Raw genomic sequence first — 26,319 nt, 5'->3', positions numbered from 1 at the left:
GAGTTTTCCGTTTTTGAGTCGTTCCGCAAGACGAATTTCCCTATGGGCTTGCTTCGCAAGAAGAAAGCCCATAGGGAAATCTCCAGGGACCTCTTTTAAATGTTGGCGGTGGGGAGCAAAGCCTTTCCCACGCTGCGCTTTCCCGCTATCCCGGACCGCTTTTAAAATGCTGGCCATCGGGAGCAAAGACTTTTGCCCACCGCCGGCCTTCAGAAGAGGTCCAGGACCTCTTCTGAAGGCCGGTGGGGGGCAAAAGTCTTTGCTCCCCCCCCCCCGCCTGCCTTCCCGGGATAGCGGAGAAGCGCAGCGCGTTTCTCCGCTATCCCAGACGGCTTTTGAAGGTAGGCGGGGGGGAGCAAAGACTTTCGCCCACCGCCTGCCTTCAGAAGTCTCCGCTGTCCCGGGGGCTTTTAAAATGCTGGCGGTCGGCAGCGAAGCCCTCCTGCCCCCGGAGCTTGCGGGGTGGGAGGTGGGGAGAAGGGCTTTTCTTTCCACCGCCAGCCTTCAGAACAGCCTTCTGAAGGCTGGCGGTGGGAAGAAAAGCCCTTGTCCTCCCCCCCCCCCAGCCTTCAGAAGAGGTCGGGGGACAGACTGTCCCCGGACCTGGTCTGAAGGCGGTTTCCATAGGAACGCATTGATTGATTTTCAATGCATTCCTATGGGAAACCGTGCTTCGCAAGACGAAAAACTCGCAAGAAGAAAAAACTTGCGGAACGAATTAATTTCGTCTTGCAAGGCACCACTGTATGTAAGAAATGGGTTGGATGTGGGATTTATACATTAGATAAGCTGTTACATTCAGATGGAGAATTTTTGTCATTTTTTGGTGGTCTAAATATTTGCCACTGAGTGCTGAATGACAGTCTCTTCAGTTACAGCATCTGTTGGTGTCTATTTATGGGTGGTTTGCTTTGCTGGAGGAAATTACTGTATATAAATGCCTGTTAGACGTTTGTAAAGGAGGTATTCAGGAGCATAGAGAGTTGTGGAATAGGGAATTAGGATGTGCTGGACAACCTAAACAATGGGAAATTGCATTAAAATCGATACAGAATGTTTTTCTGGATTTGAAATTGAGACTGATCCAGCAAAAATTGTTTCAGATACATTGGACTCCACTATATTTCTGCATGAAGGTACTGCTTAATAATGATAGATTCTGGAAGTGTAATGCGGAAAAGGCACATGATTCAGGCATGTCCAGTGTTGTGTTCTTTTTGCTCTGAAGCTGTGTATACATTTTGTACTTATGAAATCTTTTATATTCCCAAATGTTCAAGTACTTTAAAACTACATATTTCTGTAGTATTGGGATAAACAGCAGGACAACAAAAGTGGATGTTGCAAACGCTTGTGCTCGTTATGAGTCTTGTAAGTCAAGCTTGGAAGTATAAAGAGCCACTGCCTATTACACAATTTACACAATTTAAACATATATTTTTCTAAACACCAAAATTGTTTTTTGACACCTGGAGGGCTTATATCAATTTACATGTTTAAGTTTAGTGGAAAGTATTGATGACTATGGGACGCAGGTGGCGCTGTGGGTAAAACCTCAGTGCCTAGGACTTGCCGATCACATGGTCGGCGGTTCGAATCCCCGTGGCGGGGTGAGCTCCCGTCTTTCGGTCCCAGCTCCTGCCCACCTAGTAGTTCGAAAGCACCCCCAAGTGCAAGTAGATAAATAAGTACCGCTTTATAGCGGGAAGGTAAACGGCGTTTCCGTGTGCTGCGCTGGTGCTGGCTCGCCAGAGCAGCTTCGTCACGCTGGCCACGTGACCCGGAAGTGTCTTTGGACAGCACTGGCCCCCGGCCTCTTAAGTGAGATGGGCGCACAACCCTAGAGTTGGACACGACTGGCCCGTACGGGCAGGGGTACCTTTACTTTACCTTTATTGATGACTATAGGATTCTCAATGTGAGCTTTGTATTGTATTTTTCTTCCCGCCCCTTTTTAACACATATCTTTGTTTTTGTCTTCTTTATTAAATTGGATACTTAAACATATTTTAATTTTTTAAAATGTCCTGGAATGTTGCAATGTTCCCTCATCAGCTCTTGAATAGTGCCATTTCTGATGTCAGAGTTTTGTCCATTCTTTTGCATAGAGACTGGTTCTCTTTGTTCTTGGTAGAATGCAGAAGGGCATTGCTGGCAGATGATGGCACATTGGAAGATGAGCAGGTGACTGAACCCCCAGTGTTGTGGATGGCAGACATAGGGACAAAGTTGTCATATGAGTCTCCTACAGGGGCTGGTCTCTTTGCCTCTATCTCTGTTACATGGTCTGTTGTTGATGGTGAGCAGCTGTTTTAAGTCGGAGAGTTGTCTATAAACTACTACTACTACGACTACTACTACTATACTATTTATATGCTGCCCATCTGACTGGGTTGCCTCAGCTACTCTGGGAGCTTCCAACAACTATAAAACCACAGTAAAACATCAAACATTAAAAACATTAAAATACAGGTGTCTTCTAAACGTCAGTTGTTTATTTCCTTGACATCTGATGGGAGGACGTTCCACAGGGCAGGCAGGACTGCTGAGAAGGCTCTCTGTCTGGTTTCCTGTAACTCACTTCTCGCAACGAGCATCCAGGCTGAATGATGGGGCTGGAGACACTCCTTCAGGCATATAGAGCATTATATACAGATCCACCACACGAGGTCTGTGAGTGAAGTGTCAAGTGTCCAGCATGAGCTGTAGAGTATAAATGCTACGCTTGAGTGTTTTCAGCTGGTAACTCTGTGTGTAAATGGGCACAAATCTAACATCGGAGATGGCAATATTCAGAAGTCAGTGGAGGAACCTTTCAACCTTCCAGGACATTTTTTTTTAAAAAAATGTTTTTTATTAAAGATTTTCCTCGTTCACAAAATCACATGCATTGTCTCTTTCTTCAGGTTGCGTTTTCTACAGATCAGTTACATTTGTCGTGAGACAATGGTGTTATATGCAATATAGGGTTGGGCAAAAAAGAAGGGGGGACAGGAGAGAGGGGGTGGGGTGGTAAAGCTTCTGTTCTTTTACTTAGTGTATATGTGGAGTTTTGTGTCAGTGTCACTTGGATAGGTTCTTTTTCTATTCACTTGTTATGTTTCCTTGGTGGTGAGAGAGCTTGGGGTGGCCTAGGGTGTGGTTGATTGTCTTTGGTTAGCTGCAGTAGGATTTGTTGTTGGGGTTGTTGGGTTAAGTTAGCTATATTCAGTTGTATGCTCTCAGTGGGTTTGTGTTGTTGTATTGTTGGGCTGTGTATGTGTTAAAGGGGAGCCATACCGGAGTCTTCCAGGACATTTTGCAAGTGACCTTAAAGTGGACTTTATGGAGCAAAGGAATTTCAAAGGCAGACCGCAACTTCAAACTGCTGCATTACAATATATCAAGAGGTTTAATGGTTTCACAAGTGGAATGAATCAAGACAATGGATTATTAGCACATTATATATGTTAATTGGCTTACCATTGCCGGAATGTGCCTGTCATCAACAACTGTGTTGTGAATTACCACCGTTTCTTATGTAACCATCACCATTTCTACTTTCCTGCATTCGTTTTCCCTCTGACCTCACTGTTTACAATTCTCCCCCTCTCAAAAATTTTTTTTAAAGAAAATCCCAACAATCCACCCACACACCATGTGTAACTGTAACTGAGGATGACACTTCGTTTACCTGATGACTGTAGACTGCAAAAGCTTATGCTGTTATAATTTTTTTAGTCATGAAGGTTCCACGAAACTCTTCATGGTTTCTTCTCTATGTTTGGTAACTGCACTGGTTAAGCAAACTGAGTGACTACAGCTCCCAACATCCCTGACCACTGATCCTGCTACCTAGGAATGATGGAAGTTGTGGTCCAAAAACAGCTGGAGACCCAAGTTTGGGAAACCCTGTTATAAACAGTTCTGTGGGCTTGGTTACTGGGTTGAAACACCAAAGGCACAAATCAGTTTCTTGGGTGGTTTTAAAAAACCAACAAAAAACTGTGTTGATAACATTTCTATACAAAACAGAGTCTTGTGGCATCTTAAAGACTACCAGATTTATTGAGGCTTAGCTTTCATGGTTCTGCTCCACAAATGTTTATGCTGTAATAAATCTTTTAGTCTTTTAACTGCCACTAGGCTCCGTTTTTGTTCTTGCCGTAATATACTACTAACACCATTACTCCTCTAGAATTTGCCAGGTTTGCTACAGTCACTATGAAGTTTTTGTTTTTTTAACAAGCAGGTAAATATTCAATTTTAGTCATCCTTTTAGTAACACCCATGAACATCAGTGGACTTAAGAGTGCTTAACAGTGCTTTAAAAAAAAAGTTTGTTCTGCAAGCTAATTTTTACTCTGGATCCAAAATCAGACTTTTAGACCTTGCTGAGAAGCCTCCACACCAATATCTAGTGGCACTCTTGCTGCCCTTCTTGCACCTACAAATACCCCCAGATTTGGCTTGTTACACCTCCTCTTTTCCCATAGGTTAGGTACCTGGTTCCCCCCAAAGCCCCCAGTTTAGCTTCCCTCTTACAGGCTGAGTGCGACATCCTCCCTCAACGTGTTAAGTCTGAAAAGCAGGAGGAGAAAACAGGTTGTGTTGGTTAGTGCAGTTCTGGGAATTTCCCGAGGAATTCCATTACCGTGAGTGAGCTGACTTGGATTTGATGAGAAACAGCCTTAATTAGAAGGAAAACAGACATTTTAGGCCGAAGCCTGCCGAGTGCCATCTCTGAATCATTGCGTCTCTGCTAGTGCATTTAATTGGTGAGTCAGATGAAAATGTATCGCTTTCAGTAAGTGCGCTTCCCACAATTGAAACCAGCTGTTTTTATCTGAGAGCAGCTTTCAGCTCTGCGCTTGGCTCGTTCACCTTTTCTTGCCACATCTCAGGCATGTTGTGCAGCAAAGGCCCCGGAGGGCTGTGCATTTAAGTAGCGCTGAGATAAACACCTCTGGAACTTTCCTCGTTTGGCCTGCGGCACACACACACTGTGGAGGCCGTTGCAAGCTTGATCGCCAAGGCTGCGCTTGGTTTCCTGACAAGTGTGCCTATATAACATCCGACGAGACCCATAATTTCACGTGGTGCTCTTTGCATCACCATCACCACCATTCACTTAGCCAGAATTCATGCAAAAAGAGAGAGAAAACCGTCTTCAAGTTTGCAAACATGCCTCTACTTAAAGCATCAATATACAGTCTCCTCTGTAATGAGGTTCTATTTAATTTATTTATTTTGTTTGTTCAGTTATACTTAATAGCCTACTTTTCACAAATGGTCCAAGGGCAGGTTGCAGAAATGTCCCAATTAAAACGATAAAACAGGTACAAATTATATTAAAGCCATAAGATAAAATGACAGAAGTGAACTAGAAACAGAATTAACGAAGGAGCAGCACCGAACAGCGCAGCAGGAGGGGGTAACAAATTTTACTTTCATAGAATTGTAGAGTTAGAAGGGACCACGAGGGTCATGTAGTCCAACCTCCCCTGCAGTGCAGGAATCTTTTGCTCAATGTGGGGCTCGAACGTTGGTGTGCCTGCTGCCGATTGGGACTGGTAGAGCAGAAGGCAGTGATCCTGCAGTAGGGGGAGCCAGAGCCAATGACAGGCAGAGCCAACTAACTTTGGTTTTGTCTCCAGTCCCCTCCTTACTCAGTTGTACAATGGGCAACACTGAGATTTAGGAAGAGGGAGCCGGTTCGGCAGCTGATTGAGAGCAGATTGAAGCTGGTGGGGCAGTACTTCATTTGCCGTAATTGGGAACAAATTCCTATGCCTCACAAATAACCCAGAGATGCATTTTAAATAAAAGCACACATTCTACTCATGTAAAAACACGCTGATTCCCGGACCATAAGCCGGCCGGATTGAGAAGGCGATTGGGTCGGATCCAGCCCCCAGGCCTTAGTTTGCCTACCCATGTCTAACTACTACACCACACTGGCTGGCTGTTGAAAAGCAGGGCCTAGACTCTTCATTTTTGCAGGAGAAGCTGAACCCTCCCCAGCTTTCTCCAGGGAGTGTTCTCCCTCAGCCTGGCTAGATGAAGAATGTTTGTGATAACTTTAAATAGGAAGGTGAGAGGGGAAAGTTCAGCTCTTCTCAGGCACCCACTCCTTTAGACCTTCCCACCCCCTGCTTTATACATGGGGGGGGGGATGACTGCCCTTGTAACATCTATTTTGCCTGTCTAGACATCAGAAACGATACTAATGAAAGCAGGGGGTGTGTGAGATAGCGAGTTTCTGTCCCATTTATCTTCAGCAGTACTCTTGATGTGCAACAGTGCTGAAGGAGAGTTACCGCGCAGCCCGAAGACAAATTATCCTTATTGGGAGCATTCAGAAGTTTATTTGTCCAACCTCCCTCACCAGCTCCACAGTCACTCTATAACAGGGCTGGGGAACCTGACTCCCCCTAGAAGTTGTTGGACTACAACTCCCATCAGCCTCAGCCAGCACAGCCCAATGATCAGATTGTTCTGCTTGGTATATTTGCAAAGGTTTGATAAAGGCCTTTTATTTTAGTAAAACAATACTTTCAAATAACGCACAGTATTAGAGATACTGTCCCTAGGCATTACTTAGCTTTTTGCTACTTAGAAGGAGGGAGAAGAAACAAAAGCTGAAAATAGAAACCATCAGCATGGCAATAGTATTATCTGGGCTTAAAGGGGGGGGGGAGTATGTAGACATCAGGATTATTATGCAGAAATGGATAGAAGTTCATATTTTTCGAGGAAGAATCTCAGGCTGCTGTTTGTGATAAGCTGGGGAAAGGATGAACAACATGTGTGTGTATCCAAGTTCTGACATGCTGTTGTGACACTTAAATACTCTCTGGTGTGTTTCCCTCCCCATTCCCCCAAAGTTCCAGGTGGAAGAGTACAAGAGACACTTAGAGGTAGGGGATAAAAAATGCTGTGTGTGGACTGGGGAGGGGTGTTGAACCAATTTCTCTGGATGTCAGTAGAGCAGTGGGAAAAGGAAAACTGAGAAATTGAATTTCATTAAACCAGATGTGCCAGGTGTTCCTTTCAGTGGAAGGATGGATGGGACAGAAGGGAGTGATGGAGAGAGAAAGCAGCCGTGGAGAGCTCCTCTTAAGTGGTGGTTGGAGCCTTCTGACATGTTTTTGTAAATGCTGCCTCTCACCTGGTGGTCTTTTAGATCGAAATATTTCCTCTTTCTCAACTGCAGCACCGGAGTCCAAATTGAACATGTCTGCTCTATATTCCATTTTGTGTTCTTTCCCCTCCTTTTTTTGCCTATTGTTGTTGCCATTATTAGACAGATTTTTTAAAACTGCTGTTCCCCAGAAGGATCTAGCGTTGGTTACAGCAAAACAAAATACAGCATTGAAAACAGTTAAAAATAAATTAAAGTCACTAGGATGGGTCTTGAATATATCTCAAGTGTCAAAGGCCACTTTGTTATTATTGATGTGCTTGGACTTTAGAGAAATAGCACAAGATGCAAATGGAAGGGAGCCAGATCTTTGCCCCAAGGCGCCGACAGTTGAAAGGTGGGGAAGAGGAAGGAGGAAAGCAAGGGCTGAATGCATACCTAGGCTTCATTTCAGCTGAACACAAAACCACAGGGGTTCATCTAGTGTAGCGTTTCCCAAACTTGGGTCTCCAACTGTTTTTGAACTACAATTACCATCATCCCTGACCACTGGGGATGATGGGAGTTATAGTCCCAAAAACAGCTGGAGACCCAAGTTTGGGAAATGCTGATCTTGTGGTTCCTTTTGATCCTTTTCTGACATTGGTAAGCACAGCTTAAAAACCTTCCGTTTCTTTTTGACACGCTTTTCTCCTTTGCCAGGAAATCTTCCAGCACAAGACAAACCCTTGCAGAGGCCATCGGAGGGCACGAGCTGCAGCCCCTCCAGGAAGAGGTCTTCATCCGAGAGCACATCTTCTACAGGCAAATAAACCTCCTGCTGCTTCTCAAATGAGGATAGCGATCCCATGGGCTTCCAGATGCTGTTGGACTTCAGCTCCCATCAGCCTCAGCAGCATGGCCCAGTGGTCAGGCATCATCTGGAAGGCCACAGATTCCCCATCTCTGACCTACACCTATGTCCCAGCCAATCTGGGATCTCATATTAAATACACTTAGAGAAGTGTATAGTAGGTGTGGGGAACCTGGTGGCCCTCCAGATGTTGCTGGACTCCCATCAGCCCCATCCAACATAGCCACTGCTCATAGATGATGGGAATTGGCATCCAGCGTCATCTGGAGGGCCATAGGTTCCCCATCCCCACTCTAAAATTCTATGCCGTGCTTGTTATTCTGCTAGATAATCTAGAAGGGCTGGTCATGGATCCTTTGGGCACAATCTGGTTCATGGGAGGCAATCAGCTTTCCGTCAGTTAAAAACCCACCACGTTGGAAGCCCAGCCGATGCACAGGAGTCGGATTTCTCAGTAGCTGCTGTATTAACTTCAATATGTCAGCAGTGCGACTGCCTTGGGTGTTGTCTTCAAATGAGTAAAAAGTGAGGTAGAAATTATAAAATAAATGGGGAGTCAGTAGGCTTGTGACGCCTTTTGGAACTTGGTGCTGAAGAATCACAGAATCGTACAGTTGGAAGGGATCCCAAGGGCCAGCTGGTTCGATTCCCTGCAGTGCAAGAATCCTGCGCACAGCCATCCCTGGGTGGGCTTGAACCACCAGCTTTCTGGTGAACAGCAAGATGACAATAGATACCACTCCATGATGAAACTTCTATTCAGAGTGCATCAGAGAGTAATACAGAGCTCATCAATTAATCCGACTCCTGCACCAGTTGGGTTGTTGTTACTTGTCTTCCAGCTACCACCTTCGCTTTAAGGGATTTTCATGTGTGCCGCTTTTTAGCAGTCTTTATGCCAGGTGGGCTGAGTAAAGCTTAATGCTGCATAGGAAGAGAAGAGGAAGTGGGTACGGTCACTTTTGTAGTTGCTGGGCAGCCATGGATGTGCCATATATTGCTCCCGGGTCAACCACCCAATCAAGTTGCCTAGCCAATCACCTTAAAGAATGCACTTTTAGGGTCATAGCATTATGGAGACATCAAAAAATCCTTCTGCTTGTGTCATTCTTCACAGGAGGAAGCTTAGAAGAAGTCTTATCTATTATTAATAATAAATAATAATAATTTGATTTATTACCCTTCCCTCAGTTGGTAGAGCATGAGACTCCTAAGCTCAGGGTTGTGGCTTCAAGTCCCATGTTGGGCAAAAGTTTCCTACGTTACGGGGGGTTGGAATAGATGACCCTCTACAAGTCTACAAGTCTATGATTCTCCCCTTCCCTTCACCCCTAATGGCTCGGGGTGAGTCACAGCAATTTAAAATGCAACACTAAAAACAAATTACAAACGTACGTATTTATAAACCTGTCTCAATTGCTTATTTTAAAAATCTCTTAAGCAGTATGCAACAGCAGCACAAAAAGCAATAAAATGGCATTAAAACCCTGTTTAAGCATGTGAGTAAAACATTATATAAAAAATTGTAGAAACAGCAACAAGTAAAAACAGGCCTAAGAGTGTCCCGTCTTACGGATAAGGGGACGTCCCAGGTGGGATTCTCCATGAATTTTAGTCCACATCTGTGGTCATCTTTCGGTTCCCTCAAGTGATTAATGTGACTCCTACTTTTTATTCATTTTTATTTATTCCTGATTCTCGTCTTCAACCCCACCCCTTCCTTACTCTAATTAAACTGAAATAACCAAAGGGAGTTAGGGAAAGCTTATCTTGTGGCCTAAAGTACCGTTGTGCTGCCAGTGTGGCTGGGCTACAGCTGTCGCCTGGTACAGAGAGGCTGAGCCGCAGCTGGAAAGATAGCAGCAGGTGGCATTTTAAGCAATTGACACCATGCGAGACAGATGAGGAGAGTGAGGTTAGGTTGAGACAGTGTTAGAATTGGATTGCGGTTGGGAGGAAGCGATGTAGATTGGGAGGGGTCAGAATGCGATAATGAAAGCTGCTGATGTTGCCCATCCTCACCGTGAAATCCTCCCTAGGCACCGTAGCCTTACGAAAAACTTCCTTTGTTAATCAAATGCTCTCTGGTCTTCCCTGCCTAGCACTGCAGCTGTTACCAGGCTCATGCGGTTGGGGTTGCCTGGATCCTCTTGGATCGTTTCCAAAAACGGGAGCACCAGTTCAAGGGCAGACTATCGAGACTCAGCATCTCCCCCCCCTCCCCAAGCCACGTTGTGTAGCTGGATTAGCATCGGTTAGTGCAGCTGCTTAGGCCCCTCTATTTCCTCAACAGATGGTGTGCCTGCGAGGAATCCCAGATAATTTCACCCTCCTCAAAGGAGCACAGTGTGAGGATGGCCATACACAACCCTAAAAAAATCAGAAAGCTTTTAACCAGCTTAGGCTGGCTTACCAGCTGCACCCTTTCTTGAAGAAGATAGACCTCACTGCTATCATTCAAGCATTTGTAATTCCTGATTAGACTACTGGAAAAGAGTCGGGAAACTTCAACTGGTCCAACTCTGATACTGCTGGAATTTGGAGTGCAGCTGGTTGGCTGGAGCACAACGTTGTTCCATCGTCATTGGCTAGTTAGTTACTTGCTTCTGGGCCCAGTTCAAGGTACTAGTTGTTATTTCTAAAGCCCTAGATCCTTTTGCTACCTGCATTTAAGCAGTCAGGGTGTTATCGGTCATGGCTCCATTGTTGTGGTTAAAGGCCTGTCTTTTTCAGAAAGCTTTTAATTATTGAATCTGCTCCTGCTGCTGCTGCTGCTGCTGCTAAAGTTGGAGGGTGTGTTTGTACTACAAGTTATCTTATTTCATCTGCTCAAACCTATGTGGCATATATGTATTTAAAATAAGTGGATAAATGAAAATCGAACCTACTTATGCTTCCTGATGTTTCTTCTCCTTCTCCAGTGGCCCCGCTTCCTTCACGAAGTACAAGGCTCGGGACTGCAGTGGAAGATCCTGTGGATAATCTACTGCAGCGCATGGCTCAACATGAAAGCCAGGGTGCCCTGGACAAGACCCTTGAGGCCGTCATGACGCACACACCTGTTCTGCCCTCAGGTAGCCCCAGCCGAAGCCCCAGCAGGGAGAAGAGCAGCGGGCTCTTGATTCCGGGCAACGCAGGTGGCGACAGCATCTCGCTCCTTTCAGACCGGTTGTTGAGCGGCTACTCCCCCCATCACCTCAAGAGGAGCATGGTGGAAGCCATGCAGTGCCAGGCGAGGAAAATGTGCAATTACGACAAGCTTTTGGCCACTAAGAAAAACCTGGACCACGTCAACAAAATCCTCAAAGCCAAGAAGCTGCAGAGGCAGGCACGGACTGGCAATAACTTTGTGAAGCGCCGGCCCGGCCGGCCCAGGAAGTACCCCTTGCCCTCAGTGGTTTCAGTCCACGCCCTCCAGGTGAGCCGCTTTGTCAGCCAAGAACTGGACGGCGGGGGCCAAGGCTGCCTGCTCCACTGCGGTCCTGACACGGTTACTGATGCCATAGAATCAGTGGTCCAGGGGGTTAATGTGAAAGGCTGGAAGAGGAAGCGGTGGCTGGAGGAGGAGCAGGCCAGGAAAAGGCAGAAGCCTCTACCAGATGATGAGCAGGAGAGCAATAAAAGGTAATCTCTCTACATGTGAACACTACTGGCTGGGCTTCAGCTTTGGCCCTCCCAGAGTTTGAAGAACTACAACTCTCATCAGCCCTAGCAAGTATTGCCCGATGGCCACGGGTGATAGGAGTTGCAGTTCAGCAACAACTGACGAGGCCAAAGGCTTCCTGTATCTGAGCTGCATGGAGGATCTGAGTTGCACAGAATTATTGTAGGTGTTCATAAAAGTTTCTAGTCCTCATGATCCATACAGTATAAAATAAAAACAAAGACAGCATCATGACCCCTGAAGAAGGGAATTATGCACCAGCTGACCTTTGAACACACAAAGCTGCATCAGACCATTGGTTCTTGGGCCCAGGCTGGCAGCAGCTCTCCCAAGATGTCAGGTAAAGGTCATTCCCTCAACTGCTGTCAGATACTGAACCTGGTATCATTGGCAAGTAAGGCCTTGGCTATGACTGCCGTACCTGACCAGGTGTCCTCCAGATGTTTCTGGACTATAATTCCCTTGCTGGCTGGGACTGATGAGAGTTGTAGTCCAAAACATCTGGAAGGCACCAGGTTGGGGAAGCCTGAGCTGTTGGAGCTACTCTGGGCACAGTTTTGTGCAGAAGCAGCATACAGATGATGATGACTGGCCCATCTAGCACAGTATCATCTGTTCTGACTGGCAGCCACCTCTCCAAGGTCTCTGGTAGGCAATCAAGGTTATTTGAACCGGAGATGCCAAAGACTGAACCTGAGACCTTCTGCATGCAGAATGCATACTCTGCCCCTGAATGATGCATACTCACTGCATAATTTTTCTGCCATACTTGCTGCTGGTCTGCTGACCTTTCCTGGTTTCTTTCCCCCTCCCCCCACCTTTCCAGCTTTTCTGAGACAACAACAGAGTCCCCTCCTCCTGATGAGGCGATAGTGAAGCCGCGTGAGCTGGAGAATGTTGAGCAGCCTCTGACTTCGCTTGTGCAGCGTGAGAAGAAAGCTCCGCGCCCCCCAAAGAAGAAATATCAGAAGGCAGGGCTCTACTCTGATGTGTACAAAACCACCGAGTAAGTCGGACCTGCTGAAATGTCATAGCCTGCTAGGTCAGCCCATTACCTCCCCCTGAATTAGGACGCTTGGAACCATAAAAATTGAAAATGCAGGCCTGCAATGACACTGCAGACTTTCCCAGGTAACCCTGGTCTGAGAGAGACCTCTAGAAGTCTTGGCCGTGATGCTCAGTTGCCATCCTTGAAGGAGCTCCAAGTTATAAAGCACATTATTTATTTTTTTAAATTACATCTACATTTTAAAACTTTCTTTTCTTTTTTAGCAATAACAATCTCCCCAGCTACCCTTCTCTGCCCTTTCAGGTCAAAGATTAGATGGAAAGAAAGGGGAGATAGTAGTGGAGATAAAAGCAAATTGGTGCTGGGGGTGGGGAGCATTTAGCTCCGGGATTGGAAACTTTTGTGAGCACATCTGGAATGCTGAGAGTGCCTTGGATCCATATTTTTCTACCATGTTATTGATGGAACGCACTGGCACTTTGGGGGCCATTTTGCCCAGGATGCCTCACTCTGAGCAAAGACCCCTGTGGCCCTTTCTCAAAGTGTCACAGGAGGAGGAAAGCCATGCAGAGGCATTGCCAAGGCAAGGCTTCTGTGGATATCTGGTAGTGGTGGGGGAGGCAGATTTGAGTGCCAATTTGCTGCGACTTCCACCTGAGACAGTTGTCTCAATTTGCCTTATGGTTGGGCAGGACCTGCTTTCACTGCCGTAGAAGACTCATTGCATTCAGAAGCTCAGTTATATAAACTAGGTGGCAAATGGCTCCTTAAACCAAGGTTACAGTTGCCAAAATGGACTGGCTGGGATTGAATCTCAGCTAAACATCTGGCTAGTTCAGTGGACAACCTTGAGCTAGGTTAAGAGCTTTGAGAACCTCATGGGACCGAGATGGCTCTGGTCGCCCTAACAGATGATCTCCGCAGGCAGCTGGATTGAGGCGGGTCGGGGCTGCTGATTCTTCTAGATCTGTCAGCAGCCTTCGACATGGTCGATCACGAACTCCTGGACCACCGCCTTGCCGACGTGGGGATCCAGGGCACAGTCCTTCAATGGCTGCGCTCGTTTCTCTCTGGTCGGGGACAGAGGGTGGCGCTCGGGGGGGAATTGTCATCGCGCCACTCCTTGGTGTGTGGAGTGCCTCAGGGTGCGATTCTCTCCCCGATGCTTTTTAACATCTTTATGCGCCCCCTCGCCCAGCTTGTCCGGAGTTTTGGGCTGGGTTGCCATCAGTATGCTGATGACACCCAACTCTATCTGTTGATGGATGGCCATCCTGACTCGGCCCCAGACACACTGGCGAGATGTCTGGAAGCTGTGGCTGGATGGTTACGTGGGAGCCGGTTGAAGCTAAATCCTTTGAAGACAGAGGTCCTCTGGCTGGGGCGGGACGATATGGGATTGAGGGGGCAACTCCCATCTCTTGCGGGGGTGCAATTAGTGCCAGCACCGTCTGTTAAGAGTTGGGGTGTAATCTTCGATACCTTCGATACCTCTATGGAGGCGCGGATTACAGCTATAACAAAGGCGGCATTTTTTCATCTCCGCCAAGCTAAGCAGTTGGCCCCTTATCTCTCTCGCCCTGACCTAGCCACTGTGATCCATGCGACGGTCACCTCCAGACTGGATTATTGTAACTCGCTCTACGTGGGGCTGCCCTTGAGACATCAGGTGCTATACCAGCTGCACTGGCTCCCGGTGGAGTACAGGATCAGGTTTAAGGTGCTGGTTTTAACCTTTAAAGCCCTACACGGCCTAGGACCCTCGTACCTACGGGACCGCCTCCTGGTATGCCCCACAGAGAAACCTACGGTCTGCAAATAATAACATCCTCAAGGTCCCAGGCCTCAGAGAGGTTAGGCTGGCCTCAACTAGAGCCAGGGCCTTCTCGGCTGCGGCTCCAATCTGGTGGAACGCTCTGTCACAAGAGACTAGGGCCCTGTGGGACCTGACATCCTTCCGCAGGGCCTGCAAGACAGAGTTGTTCCACCAGGCCTTTGGTCAGGGCGCAGCCTGACTCCCTCCTCTGGCAACCTGCACAGAATCTTGCTTAATTACTTGCCATTAATTCGATTTTAATTGATTTTTATAATGAAATATTTTTAGAATGTGTGAATATCTGATAGTTTGATTGTTTGATTGTTGTTAGCCGCCCTGAGCCCGGCTTCGGCTGGGGAGGGCAGGATATAAATAAAAATTTTTTTTATTATTATTATTAAAGAAGAAAAGTCACTTGATCCACATATTTATTGGCCTATTATATGACCTCTTTTTCTTAATGGTGACTGTTCCTGCTCGGTCTGGTTCCAGAAATTCATTTTGATTGTGCAGATAATATATAACCGATAGAATTCTACAGGGTGGGGTGAAATTCTACAGGGTAGTGTGTGAAAACAGTTCACATTCAATGATCCCCTGGCATGCACCTCCAGATGGTGGAGATCTCAAGTATTATCCTGGTGCCTAGGCATCTTCACTTGATCACAAGTGGTCAAAAACCAGGTGCAAAATTCGCCCAGTGCCTGGCTAATTTCAGATACTGCCCCTGAGTGTCCCACTTTATCAAACATAATGCTGCACTCTGATCCATTGAGAAAAAGAGAGTGGGGTGTGGTTGTAGCATGTGGAAGAAGAATTTCACAAGGCCACAGGGACAGTCCTGATCTTCTGACCGTGTGGCTTCATGTGCTCATCCTGGCCAGATGGCAAACTGATGTTGGGCTGGTTAGTCCAGAGAGACACTAAAGGGGAAGCCCCTCTTTATTGTTCTCTTGAGGCAGGTTTTGGGAATTATCTGTAACATACTTTGATAACATAGGGAAACCATTAGAATATGATTCACATCAGGTTGGCACGTTTGGACCCCACCATCCCCGCAACATGAGTTGCTGTAGTTTTCATACACCAATTGGCACAAACCTTGGTTTTTTTGAGCCTGCATTAGCCCAAGGGAGACAGCCAGTGCAGGCATGCTGTCGCTCTGGGATGCAATCTGATGCAACTTTTCGTCTCCTCTCTGGAGCCCACACGCAAAATTCCTGAATGGTAGCCAAGTTAAAGAATACTTTGCTCACAAGATGTGTGACTCATCAGCATTTCCTTTCCTTTCCTTTTTTGCTTAAAGGACGGATTGGAAGCATCTCCTCTTAAGACCAGGGAGCGGCTTACTCTCCTGAGAACCCTTTTGGCAGCTCTGTTCGCTCTCATAAATTGCTTTTCCCCAAGTGAGGAAGAATTTTGCCACTTGGCCTCTGATTGTTCTTTGGCGATGGCAGAGTTTTCAGGGAGAAAGGTGTTCCATGGGAAGTGAACTGAGTCTGGGATGAATTGTTTCTGCAAAAGTAAAAACACAGGGAGGTTTCAACAGTGCATTAACCCGAAAACATATTCTCCCTTTGTGAAAGATATGCAAATTGGAAATTCCTCAGGGTTGCTTTAAAAGGAAAAACAAACCAAAAACCACGCACTTTGAAATCACATCTCTTTTAAAAAGATCCTAACATTGAAACGACACATTATAGACACAGACATTCATAGAAATAAAAATACCAAATGTTTATCAGTCAGCCTTCTGTTTCCAAAGGCAACTATGTCAGCATTTCACAAACGCTTGAGCAGAATTCTGATATTTGAAATGCAAACCACTGTATTTTTGAGTTATTGATGAGGATAAGTCTCATCAACATGATATTTATGGCTCCTGATGAAGACTGAGTGCCGGGGAAGCTCTCTTTTCTTTGGTAAAATGAGCAAACCTAAGGCAGGCGCTTTCCATGTGTTCACTTAACACTGATATGTTGGAGGTATCCCCAGCATTTATAGGTAGGGCTGGGAGAGACCCCTGCCTGACACTCTGGGCAGCCTCTACCAATCAGTGTAAGAGACAGTGCTGAGCTATTTGGACCAGTGGGTCTATATCTGGATAAGGCCGCTTTCCATGAGATAGAGCTCAGCCACAAATAGCATCACAAACGCAGACCAGAAATGCTGTTCAGTGGGGATAATTGCGGGGTGGGGGGTGGAAACAGGCCTCTTTGCTCGAAAGTAAGGCTGCTGCGTAGATAAAGAAATATTGCTTCCTTGATTTTATTTGGTTATCAGATTTATTACCTGCCATTCACAGTAAGATCACAGGGCGGGTTTCAATGGCACAAATAATGCAATTCGAAACCAAATAAAAACCTGATAAATTAACAATTTGTAGGTAGATAACAGGAATACTTTTCAGCTGTCAAAGGCCAGGATAAAGAGAGGTGTCTTCAGCATGCAATAAAGCAGAATAACGATGACACTAGATGTAGCTCTACAAGGAGGGAATTCTGTGGTTTTGGCGCTGCCACAGAGAATGCTCTCTTGCTGGCTGCCAGCCTCCGAGTCTGGGAAGATGGCAGGGCAACTGTGAGGGCTCCCTTCTGCTGATGTTAATGGCTGGGAAGATCTGCAGGAAAGGAGGTGGTCTCTCATATATTTGAGACCTTAAGTCAGTCATGTCTGTGAACACCTTTGAAACAAACAGGCAACCAGCAATTGCTGCTTTAAAACAGGAGTTCTAGATGGCACCCCAGCCTGTAACTTGGCTGCTGCATTCTGGACCACGGGACAGCCCCTCGTAGAGCACATTACAATAATCCAGAGGCTGGAGTACATTGGCCCAAGTCAACCTGTCCAAAGTAGGCTGCAGCTGGTAAGCTAGCTGGACTCATTTGCAGCCACCAAGACCACCCGGCCCTTGAATGTCAAAGTTGGGTTCCAGAAGTACCCCAGTTCTCTGCACCTGCTCCTTCCAAGAGAGTGCAACCCTGTCCAGAGTGGGGCTGCGAGTTCTAATCTACCAATCAGCAAATTTGTGGAGAGCTAATAATTAAATGATTTTTCTGAAGGGGGAAAATGTGCACATGTTCCACACCAGCCACTGGTCTCAGGAGAAGTCCTAAGAGAGGATGGTGTCTTGCCACTGGAGAGTTTTGCAAGTACAGTCGCACCTTGGAAGTTGAATGGAATCCGTTCTGGAAGTCCATTCGACTTCCAAAACGTTTGGAAACCAAAGCTCAGCTTCTGGTTGGCTGCAGGAAGGTCCTGCAGCCAATTGGAAGCCCTGTCGGGACATTCGGATTCCAACATTTGCAAACTGGAACACTTACTTCTGGGTCTGCGGCGTTCGGGAGCCAAAACGTCCAAGTACCAAGGCGTTCAGGATCCAAGGTACAACTGTACTTCTGTTAAAAACTGTGTGCGTTTTTGTGTCCTCTGAAAAGCGTTTAATAAGTGTCGTCTATTAAACCTTGAGGCCCTTCTTAAAAGCTGGGTTTTTTTCAGACTGTCGGAACTTCATAAACGGTTTTGCTTGCTGTGCAAGAGGGCGGAAAAAGCTGCTGTGGGTGGGGGTGACCTCCATCCCAGTCGGACAGAGGTTGTAATGGTGCAAAATGGGGCCCTGACCCCTCTCAGGACGTCCAGAGCAATGTACCCCCCTTGGCCCTACCAGTGTTTGCTGCTTGTTGGGGTTGTGCTGGAGAAGTTTGGGCCTGCACACCTAATTATTACAATGGTACAGTACCCTCTTGTGGCAGTACAGTTTACTGCTGTGCTGACGGTATAGAGGCTTGTTGAAAGTAGGTCAGCAGAGGGCAGTTCTATCAGCCAGTATGTGCTGCACACACTGAAAATAAATTAAGAGCTTTAGGACCACTCCTAACTTGCAGGTTTTAGTTACATGCGGCTGGCTAAATCTGCAGGCCTTTTACCGTGAACGTGCCAGGTTGAAGTTAGTGGACGTAGTGCCCTGTGGCTGTACGGTATTACCATTCAGAGAGTGTTTCTTTAATAGATTATGAACCTGACAATGGAATGTCGAGGTTAGGCTTGGTTTATTTTAATGTCAGTTTGCTCCTCTTTCCTCTACGAAGATGACCTTTGCACATTTCTCTGTAATCATTAGCACTGGAAGCTTGTGATAATTTGAGGGTTTTGTTGTTGTTTTTTTTAAAAAGAGAGAAATTTTCATCAGTTGCAGAGAGGTATCGCTGCTCTAAGTTCCAGTACAGCTACTAAGCTCCCTTTAGCCATGTCAACTCATTTATGACGATGGTCGCTTTTTGAGCTATCGCTTTGGGCTGTAGCGGAACGCCACTGTTCCGCAAGCATTTAAACCCCTTCACCAAAATTGAGCTTGGCTGTCTTTGGAGTGAGTCTTGAGATTGCTCAGCAGTAGTTATTACCTCACCCTCTTACCCCTGCCTGAGAGAATAGCTTACCTATAGCCAGTTGTGGCTGGTGCCCATTGGGACTGGTGGGGAGGAAGGCAAGTGCCCAGCATGTGGGGGAACCAGTGCCAATGACAGGCAGAACCAGCTAACTGTAGCCTTGTCCCCATCCTCCTCCCTGCTTAGTTCTGTGGGGCAACACTGAGTCTAAGGAGGAGGAAGCTGACAGGCATTGCCACCCACTGATTGTAAGGAAGAAGGCAAGGCCGTTTGGGGGGGTGATAGCTGAGGTCAGACCGAAGTTGGTGTAGCAGTGCCCCCATTCACATTAATGGACCAGCCTCTGCTGCCTAAAGCTGCAAATGGAATTCAAAACAGAGAGAGGATTCCAAGCGGAGATTTGCGGCTCACAGGTCACGCTCTCCCCTGTTGTGCTATGTTGCCTCTGGAATGTGGTGAAGGGTGCAGACCCTGGTGACACGGCACGGTCTTCTACGATCACTCACTTGGCTCTTCTCTCTTCCATCCCCAGCCCCAAAAGCCGACTGATCCAGTTAAAGAAGGAAAAATTGGAGTACACTCCTGGGGAGCACGAGTACGGATTGTTCCCGGCACCTATCCACGTGGGTGAGTGGGTTCTCTGTGCATGCTTTGAATGGGCCCTGCATGCGTCCTCTCAGCCAGAGGAAGTGAATGGCCCCCAGGTTATCATTTGGGTACTTGCGGGGCAGGGGGTGGATGCCTGAATCAACCCCCAAAGGAGGAAATTCCTAGTATGGGTTCAAGACCCTTGTTTCTGGGCCAACGCAGAGCCACTCATTTGGGGAGGGGGATCGTGAAACTCTCCTCTAAAATGCTGTAGGTCATGTGCAGTCGAGAGGGATTTTAGAGACTGCATTGTAAAATAGCTCATTTACTTTCCTGACTTGTCACTTTAAAGTCACAGGAGTGCATCGCTTTGCTTTCTTGGGAACAATGCAAGCCCATACTAGTCCAATATTTGTGTGCTTAGATTTGTGCTGGAAATAGGATTGACAGTTGTACCATGCGCTGTGGAGTTCAGCTTTCCCACCCCACTCCTGGTCTGCCGCAAGACGGTGGCTGAAGTTACCTTGCACTTTTCAAAGCTTGCTTTGCAGGCGTGACAGCTGAAACTTGGGGACATTTTGCACTGTAGTGGTGATCTTTTTGTTTTCCAATGCATGTCTTATCAATAAAAAAATTCACTGTGGTGCGACCAAATTTCTATTCTTAAAGTGTGGCCCAGAGAAAAAAGTTTGAGAACCACTTCTGTAGCGGGGTAGCTGTGCTAGTCTGTAAAAGTGAAAAGGCAGAAAGTTCAAGCATCTCGCTTGTTTGTGGAGAGACTCAAGGAGAAAGGTTTATTTAGTCCCTTTAACTTGAGCAGCCTTGTTAGTGATCCAGCTTGAGCGTATTCCAACCCCAGGGACCGTTTTTTTCCTTATTTAAGGGTTGAGACTTGTTTGTGCCTTGGGCTTGCGCTCCTTCCCCGCCCTGCCCCCCCCCCAATCCCTCGCCAGGTCACGGCCCTCCAGTTTATTTGCGCCAGGAGACACAAACAAACATGTCCTATTAAGATAAGGCAGCTTTAATGACTCTGCCTGGCGTAAAGGCAGAGCAGTCTCGCCTCCCCAATCATGTTAGGAGGATTATTTCTCTGCTGGGCTAACTCCTTGTCTGGGTGCCTCCTTTTATTGAGGTGGGGGGGGGGAGAGAGAGAGAGAGAGAGCACTCCCTGCTCTCTGGGCTGGCTGCCAGGCCCTTGAAAGAGCCTTTTGTTTTAGCCAGTGAGGTCATAGAAGTGAAAACAGATTCCCAGTGGACTTTGCTGCTTCCTGGAACTCGCCAAGCACAACTTGAGACTTTGAAAAATAAGAACAAATTTTAAGAGCAAGTTGTAAAGACAACATGACAGCTGCTCTTCTCTCCCCACCAAACCCCCCCCCCCACCCCAAAAAATAGCTTTTCAGAAGCGAGAAGAGGTGCCTGCAGCATCACAGGAAAGCCAAGGCCAGGGGCACCCTGCCGACCCCTCTGGGCTTTGCTTGCCTCCCTTTGCTCCCCTTTGCTGTTGCATCCTAACAGAGGGTGAAAGGTGGCTCTCTCTTCTTTGAAGGCTTAGCAGTTTGTTTTTGTTTGAGCTCATTTGCCCTGCTTATCTTGGCATGGTTCAAACACCGTGAAACTCCTTGCCACCTAATGCCTGCTCAGACAAGCTTACATGCGTCTGTTGTCTCGAAAACATTCAGGTTACAGCTCTGGTGAACCTTCAGAGGACGAAGCTGGGTAGCTCAGTTGGTTGGAGTGTGGAGCTGATGAATGCCAAGGTTGCAGGTTTGATCCCCGTAAGGAACAGCTGCATATCCCTGCAGTGCAGGGGGCTGGACCAGATGATCCTCAGGGTCCCTTCCAACTCTATGATTCTAAGTCAGGAGCTGTAATCTCTGTTATCATTGAAGCTGGGTTGTCAGGGACTTTGAGGTCCGAGCTGAGAATGTCCTGGTTGGAGACTAAGGCTTTGTACACAGCATACATTTAAAACACATTCCCCTCCACCTCAAAGAATCCTGGGAACTTAGTTTGTTAAGGGTGTTGTGGATTGTAAACTACGGTTCCCAGGATTATTTTGCTGGGAGAGAGGGAGAATGTGCTTTAAATCACAGAATTGTTGAGCTGGAAGAGACCCCATGTTCTCTCATCACAACCACCTGCAGTGCAGTCATCACAGCTCAATAATCCTTGACAGACGATCATCCAAGCTTTGTTTAAAAACCTCCAGTGGAGGAGACTCCACCACCTTCAGAGGTAGTCAGTTCCACTGTTGAGCAGCTCTTACCGTCAGAATCTCCTTTCAGGACATTTGAATCCATTGGTTTGTGTCTTACCTTCTGGAGCAGCAGAAAACAAGCTTGCTCCATCTTCTGTGTGACAGCCTTTCAGATATTTGAAAATGACTATCATGTCACCTCTCAGCCTTCTCTTATCCAGCCTAAACGTACCAGGGGTCACCAACCTTTTTCAGCAGGGGGCTGGTCCACTGTCCCTCAGATCTTGTGGGGGGACTGTATTTTGAAAAAATAAATGAATGAATTCCTATGCCCCACAAATAACCCAGAGATGCATTTTAAATAAAAGCACACATTCTACTCATGTAAAAACACCAGGCAGGCCCCACAAATAACCCAGAGATGCATTTTAAATAAAAGCACACATTCTACTCATGTAAAAACATGCTAATTTCTGGACTGTCCGCAGGCTGGATTTAGAAGGATTGGGCTGGATCCGGCCCCCCGGGCCTTAGTTTGCCTACCCATAGCCTAAGGTTTCGCAGTTCAGGATAGTGTCTCTGCAACTTTCAGGACTCTCTTCAGGGACAGCGGGGAAAGGATAGTGGCACCCGGGCGGCATGAAGTCTCTGTATCTGCCAGGCTTGTTATAAATAACTAGGGGTCGGGCCTCCAGTCTTGTCTGATCAATACAGTGCATCATATTATTTTCCCTGGCTTTGCGAGCTTTCAGTTCAAGTGCCACTTTCTGGCAAGCAGCCTCTGGAAACGTGGGCTGGAGCAGTGGAGCACGCTCTCCAGGTCTTAGATTGTGAGATGGCTGCTCATAGCCCAGTCATTGCTGAACAAAGTGCATTTGCTCAGCCTGCAGGAATGTGGACGCTGGTTCTCAGTCCAGGGCTCAGCTGCTCACAAAACGGCACCTTGGTCTGTAAGAAGCCAGCATGGGCCATAGAAGAAGATCAGCTCTGTGGAAAACTAACTCTCAGTGCTGTTGTGATGTTGTTCTGTCTAGTTTAGAAGCATGTGTGGATATCCTCTTGCCCTCCAGATGTTGCTAAGCTACAACTCCCATCAGCCTTCGTATGCATGACCAAGAATGTTGGGAGTTGTAGTTCAGCAACATCAGGACAGCCAAAGGTCCCACATATACTTTAGGGGGAAGATGGCTGCAGAAAGGACATGATAGAGTAGGGCTGAGGAACTTGTGGTCCTCTAGACATTTATGGACTCCAGTTCCCATCCGTGCCAGCTAACAGGTCCAGTGGCCCAGGGACGATGTGAGTTGTTGGCCCATCAGCATTTTGGAGGGCTGCAGGTTCCCCAGTCCTACAGTTAGAGCTTTACAAAACTGCACAAGGCAAAGGGAGAACTTTGTCTTCCCTTCTCTCACATATAGTGCCTGTTCTTTAGGGTTCCCCAGCAAACCCCACAGGGGAAAAGTGCTTATTGACATTGATGTATAGACTTGGCTGCTGCCAGAGATAGCGATGGCTCCCCACTTAAATTGAAAAGGTGGAATAGGGAAAACTGGAGATGGAGAATGCACCCCACCCCCCCCCGGGCTGCTAGCTGGGCTGTTCTTCTGAGTACATGGGCCCTTGCAAAGGATTATAAAAATCCACAGGGATAGGCTTATCGGTGGCCATTTGTCACCAGGGCTAAAAAAGCATCCACATTCAGAGACAGCCCCACCATATCTGAATGGCCATTGGCTAAGGGACAGGAGGGACGCGGGTGGCGCTGTGGGTTAAACCACAGAGCCTAGGGCTTGCCGATCAGAAGGTGGGCGGTTCGAATCCCCGCGATGGGGTGAGCTCCTGTTGCTCGGTCCCTGCTCCTGCCCACCTAGCAGTTTGAAAGCACATCAGAGTGCAAGTAGATAAATAGGTACTGCTCCGGCGGGAAGGTAAACGGCGTTTCCGTGCGCTGCTCTGGTTCGCCAGAAGCAGCTTAGTCATGCTAGCCACATGACCCAGAAGCTGTACGCCGGCTCCCTCGGCCAATAAAGCGAGATGAGTGCCGCAACCCCAGAGTCAGCCACCACTGGACCTAATGGTCAGGGGTCCCTTTACCTTTAAGGGACAGGAGAGGACTGTTGCCTTGATGCCCTGCGCTTTCCCAGAGGCATCTGGTAGGTCACTGTGTGAGGGAGGATGCTGAAGCAGGTGGTCCCGTGGTCTGATTCAGCCAGGGCCGTTCCGTTCTTCCACTGTTCCTCTTCATTTCAGTTAAGAGCTGCACCAGGACGAACTTCACTGGTGCATTTTACACCTGGTTAATTAGTATGTGTGGCAGGGACCTTCGTATTTTCTGCCTCAGTCGTCAAGACGTCTTTGGTCTGCTTCTGCCAGTCAAGCTCTGTTCATGGTGCGTGTGTTTAGGAAAGAATAAATGCATGACTTTTGTATTTCTTCTTCCCTCCCCCTCCCCCCACTGCAGGGAAATACCTACGCCAAAAGCGAATAGACTTCCAGTTGCCTTATGACATTCTTTGGCAGTGGAAACATAATCAGGTAGGGGACTATCTTTTTTTTAAAAGTCACATCCTTCCAAGGCTGCATTCCAAGATGCTTGAGGAGAATCAAATGGTTTCTGCTGCTGCTGCTGCTGCTACACTGATACTAGCTGTGCATTCAGGAGTCTTTTGCTGATGTTGCAGCTGAGGGAGAAGGCTGGGTGGGTGGGAATCCTTGAATATATATTTAATGCAGACAATTTCCATTGCCTCCCTCCATCCTTCTTCGCCTGCACACACATACAGAGAGAGAGAGAGAGCGCTGCTTTCAAACTAGCAGCATTTTTGCTTCTCAGAAAGCGTCCACCCTTAATTCTACTGGGGACTCTTATTCTGATAGCGCTTGCCTGCTTCTGCTTCTGGGATCTTGTGTTGTTTTTTTGACACGCCTCTGGAGAATTCAGATGTTCTGCCAGCAGTGCTGAAAAATTTCAGGCCTTATTTTTCTTGGACCCAGTCCCGAGCAAAGAGAGTAGAGGTTTGGTTTATTTTTGTTATTGTTATTATTATTGTTATTATTATTCCAATTAGAAGCTGATGTTTGGGGGTCAGAAGGAACGCACTGAATAGCCCGCCTTGCGTTCTTTCCAGAGAGCTCCCTCATTTGCCCATGGGCTAGGCTAAAAATAGGGTGGTGTTCCTTCTGACAAAAGGTTTCCACCAGAGGTTTTGCAGTGGGATTTTGCCTAGCCTCTGCTCATACTCCAGATCGGTGGACTTCAGTGGGCCTAAACCAGGCTTCCTCAACCTCGGCCCTCCAGATGTTTTGAGACTACAATTCCCAGCATCCCTGACCACTGGTCCTGCTAGCTAGGGATCATGGGAGTTGTAGGCCAAAAACATCTGGAGGGCCGAGGTTGAGGAAACCTGGCCTAAACCCAAGACCCACCTTTGACTCACAACCTGCAGCATGGGACCCACTTTCACATTTTCACTTTTGATTTATATATAATAATGCTTATGCACATTATTAATCCTAAAATGGTGATGCACTGAGAAGCATACCTCAGCATTACTACTAAATGAAAAGCAGCCCTCCAGCTCAGGGTTCCAGCCAGCCCTGCCCTCTCCCACTGGGCTCCACACCTGCATGGTGGGGTTAATAACACCAGCTTCCCTTTGAGGACTATTTTTAGGATTACTGAGGATTAGTGGATGTGCAGCACTTTGAAATCCAGGGCTGTGTACACACCCCGTGCATTTGAAAGCACATGGCTCTCTCCCACAAAAAATACCAAGAACTGTAGTTTGTTGAGGGTGCTGGGAATTTTAGCTTGGAGTAAACTGCAGTTCCCAGGATTCCATGAACTGGGCTGTATGTATGCAGTCCAGAAGGGACAATGTGTGTTATAATTAAGCAACTGCTTTTTCCTGTTGCCCACTTTATTTAGCAATATGCTATAGAAACAAGGAATTGTTCCCTCCCACCCCATTCTGTTCAGTGATTCAGCCCCCTCTCTAAATATATATATATATTTACTAATTGCAAAGCTTGCATGGTTTACAGTTTACATTTCCTCATTTCACATTCCTAACATGTTGCGGGGAAGCTCCATAATGAGATCTACAGGCGTCTTTAAGTATTGTCGAAAGGAGCAGATAGTACCCGGTTCCAAGCACGTCTGTCTCTGACAAAACTGGTTTTGGATTCTGCTTCTTCTTTTTGAGAGGGAATGATGTCTTTGCCCCAAAATAGGCCGTGCTGATTTTAGTCAAGAAGCTGCATATTTGTTGGATTCTTTGATATGGCTCTCGAAACGAGTATAAGCGTCTGTCTATTTTTTTGCTGAACTGCTCCAGAGGTGCTTTATACTAGGGTTGTGAGAAAGTCTTCCCCATATAGACAAAGCTGCGAGGCTTTGGGAGCCCCGCGGACACTCTATGACCACCTGGTCATGCAACATTTCTGAAACTGAAGTTAGTATAGAGCTGGTTGCTCTCTTGGATTGGGGAGCCCTAGGGGAAATGAACATTGTGGCTTGGGTCCAAAGATCCTCTTTAGTTGGCATTAAAGTCTATTCCACTCCTGTAGCTCATGGGGGAGCATTCGGAATCCTGGCATCTCCAGGGAGGGCTGCTTGAAACCTTGGGGAGCTGCTGTCACTCAGTTTCTAAATGGACCCAGTGGTCTGACTCAGTACAGT

General features: G+C 47.0%; 1 protein-coding gene across 3 annotated transcripts in view; it reads left to right on the top strand.

Annotated features, from left to right (window-relative positions):
* Positions 1-26,319, top strand: part of ASH1L (ASH1 like histone lysine methyltransferase) — a 79,331-nt gene that overhangs the window by 28,150 nt on the left and 24,862 nt on the right. For all 3 annotated transcript variants that reach the window (XR_014558572.1, XM_083715475.1, XM_083715476.1), the window contains exons 4-8: positions 7,826-7,927; positions 10,898-11,600; positions 12,467-12,646; positions 19,383-19,477; positions 24,100-24,173. Coding sequence is in view for 2 of the 3 variants with exons in the window: in XM_083715475.1 (XP_083571601.1) it covers positions 7,826-7,927; positions 10,898-11,600; positions 12,467-12,646; positions 19,383-19,477; positions 24,100-24,173 (1,154 nt within the window). In the remaining variant the exon portion in view is untranslated. The remainder of the gene's footprint in view (positions 1-7,825; positions 7,928-10,897; positions 11,601-12,466; positions 12,647-19,382; positions 19,478-24,099; positions 24,174-26,319) is intronic.

Source organism: Podarcis gaigeae (assembly GCF_964106915.1).
Source record: "Podarcis gaigeae genome assembly, chromosome: 16".
NCBI classification, from domain to species: Eukaryota; Metazoa; Chordata; class Lepidosauria; order Squamata; family Lacertidae; genus Podarcis; species Podarcis gaigeae.
Note: the sequence above shows the minus strand (reverse complement) of the source record. Positions and strands in the feature narration are given on the sequence as shown.